Genomic DNA, 2,928 nt, shown 5'->3' on the forward strand with positions numbered 1-2,928 from the left:
CGAGGGGTAATTTCATGATATCAGGGAATTATAATATGCTGCGGTGTATTAATGCCTTCAATTTATTTTCTGCCTTTGGGACACCTGTTATTAATGTTTTGGTTATCTCATTTAGCTACATGACAAAAATATTACAAACATTTCTGTCCATGATACATGCAGTTGTACACTACAGAAAACTATAACCAACAAGGCTGTTAAACTATTACCTCCAATCCAAAGTGAGCAAAAGCTGACTTTTTAATAGGGCTCTTCTATTAGATCTTATCAGAATGTACAAGTGTACCTTATTTTATGGGCACTGGACAGGTGTGTATAGATTTTCATACTATGACGTTATTGTATATGTGTACAATAAATTTAGCGCACTGACCAGTTTAGAGTGTCCCCGTACACACACACACACACTCCTCTCAGACTGAGCGTCCAATCAGCAAGGACTCAGCGGGCTAGTTTGCACCTAATTGGCCGGAGATGGGAGAGGCAAGCTCGGCCGTGGTCCCAGTTAAACACATGTTCGCCTCCTTTGCTCCGTGGAGGATGCGCTTCGACTCGGCGGGGAGTTTTCGACCTTATCATTTCATCGTGTGCTGAGAAAATCCAAATTAGAAGACTAAGAAGGGGTGAAGACTTTTACGCACGATCCTAAATCGTTCCAGGCAGGCACGGATCGAATAGTAAAGTGTTCTGTGGATTATTCACAACTGGAGAAACTTTTTTGAAACTATAACTTTTGCTGTCCCCCTGGTTTTCAGTCATTTTTATGGCTGTTTTCGCTCCAAGGACTGTATTTGCAGTTTTTCACACAGTGCGTTTTTGAGTGGATCCAGTGTTTAAAGCATCGAGGGAGAAAACAAAGTCCAGATTTATGATTTGGGGGATGGCTACAGCCACCTCCAGCCCGTACCTAGCCAGCAGCAGGATTTTAACCGGCTCGGTCTCCCACTCTGACCGGAGAGGTGGTAGCATGCAGCCAGCGAACGGCGTGGTCACCTCGGTGTCTTCCAGCGCGTTCAGAGGGGACCCCTCAATCAAGATGGTGCAGAGTGACTTCATGCAAGGGGCCACCATGGTGTCCAGCAACGGGGGGCACATGCTCAGTCATGCCCACCAGTGGGTCACGTCGCTTCCCCACGCCGCAGCCGCGGCGGCCGCCGCTGCGGCGGCTGCGGCTGCTGCGGCCGAGGTTGGTGCCGCGTGGCCGGCCAGCTCCCAGCCCCAGGAGACGAAGAGAAGCGGCGGCGGGAGGGAGGACCTCCACTCGGGCGCCACTCTGCAGCACCGCGGCTCCCATTTAGGGGGGCATCAAGCGCACCCTGGCGGCTGGGGGGGCACCATCAACATTAGCGAGGGTCAGACGCAGCAGCACCAGCACCAGCAACAGCAGAGCCTCGTTTACTCCCAACCCGCCGCCTTCACTGTGAACGGGATGCTCAGCACCCAGAGCCTCATGCACCCCGGTGCGCTTTTGCGCGGGGACTCCCCGGAGCTGGACCACCCTCACCACCACCACCACCACCACCACCATCCTCACAATCATCATCCTCATCACCAGAACGCGCACCATCACCACCAACATCACCACCAGCATCATCACCAAGAGGCGCACTCGGATGAGGACACGCCGACCTCGGACGACCTAGAGCACTTCGCCAAGCAGTTCAAGCAGCGTCGTATCAAGCTGGGTTTCACGCAGGCCGACGTGGGTCTGGCCCTGGGCACGCTCTACGGCAACGTCTTCTCGCAGACCACCATCTGCCGGTTCGAGGCGCTGCAGCTGAGCTTCAAGAACATGTGCAAGCTGAAGCCGCTGCTCAATAAGTGGCTGGAGGAGGCCGACTCGAGCACCGGAAGCCCGGCCAGCATCGACAAGATCGCCACGCAGGGACGCAAGAGGAAAAAGCGCACGTCCATCGAGGTGAGCGTCAAAGGCGCGCTGGAGAGCCACTTTCTCAAGTGCCCCAAGCCGTCGGCGCAAGAGATCAACGGGCTGGCGGACACACTGCAGTTGGAGAAGGAGGTGGTCCGCGTCTGGTTCTGCAACCGCAGGCAGAAGGAAAAGCGCATGACGCCGCCCGGGCTCCCGCGAAGCCCGGACAATGCGTACTCGCAGGTGGGCAGCATGGGCGCGGACACGCCGCCTCCATCCATTGACTGCAAGAGGATGTACAGCGACACGTGAACGCCACACCAAATCGCCCAAACCATCTTTTCCTTTGTTTGTCTCACTTTAGACGATTAATAATCAACGTTTTGTTACAAGCTCCTGTGTGTCCTCTGAACCGCTATGGTGTGTGGGTGCGCGTGTGGGCGTGTATGAGGGTGACACTTCAAAGCAGCACAAGTCATGTTATGCATCATATTGAAAACCATAAAAACAACATTAAAATAAAAATAATACACCGATTTGCTTTACTTTAGCACTGACTTGTTCCCGAAAGCAATAATTAATATACCCCCACTAAGTTTCTTACAACTGTGTTTTGTGCTAGTAGATATACAGTTCAAGCAACTCGTTGCATTGTTTTGTTTTCCTTTATTATTGAGATACATGTTTTTTTTAAGTACAAAACATTCCTTTGCGTGTACAAGTCAAGTGTGTATTATTGTGTGATGGTTTGCACTATTTATTTCCCCCCTCATTCTTACAGTATTCCCGGTGAAGAAATGAATTATTTAATAAATTGGACTGACATGGAAGACGACGCATGTGAGTTGAACATCATTATTACAAAGACGCGCGTGTGTGCGTGTTTGTGTGTGTGTGTGTGTGTGTGTGGGTGTGTGTGTGTGGGTGTGTGGTATAACACAAAATTAAAGAATGTAAATCACACACACTTAAAGACATGTTTGAGTTTGTTCTGCTCAATAATTACAATCATTATCCCAAAACACAAATATTTTAATTAGATATATTTGCAAAAAAAA

The 2,928-nt window shown here is 50.3% G+C and overlaps 1 protein-coding gene across 1 annotated transcript; it reads left to right on the forward strand.

Annotated features, from left to right (window-relative positions):
• Positions 1–525: 525 nt before the first annotated feature.
• pou3f3a (POU class 3 homeobox 3a) lies at positions 526–2,660 on the forward strand. Its single transcript, XM_086051619.1, has one exon. The coding sequence runs from the start codon at positions 869–871 to the stop codon at positions 2,180–2,182; it is 1,314 nt and encodes a 437-aa protein (XP_085907745.1). The 5' UTR covers positions 526–868; the 3' UTR covers positions 2,183–2,660.
• Positions 2,661–2,928: the final 268 nt, after the last annotated feature.

The sequence above is a fragment of the Filicampus tigris genome, chromosome 14 (genome assembly GCF_054856515.1).
Source record: "Filicampus tigris isolate MCC_2025a chromosome 14, RoL_Ftig_1.0, whole genome shotgun sequence".
NCBI lineage: Eukaryota > Metazoa > Chordata > Actinopteri > Syngnathiformes > Syngnathidae > Filicampus > Filicampus tigris.

Coding starts and splice junctions, on each gene's coding strand:
- pou3f3a (XM_086051619.1), top strand. CDS start 869: ATGATTTGGGGGATGGCTACAGCCACCTCCAGCCCGTACCTAGCCAGC.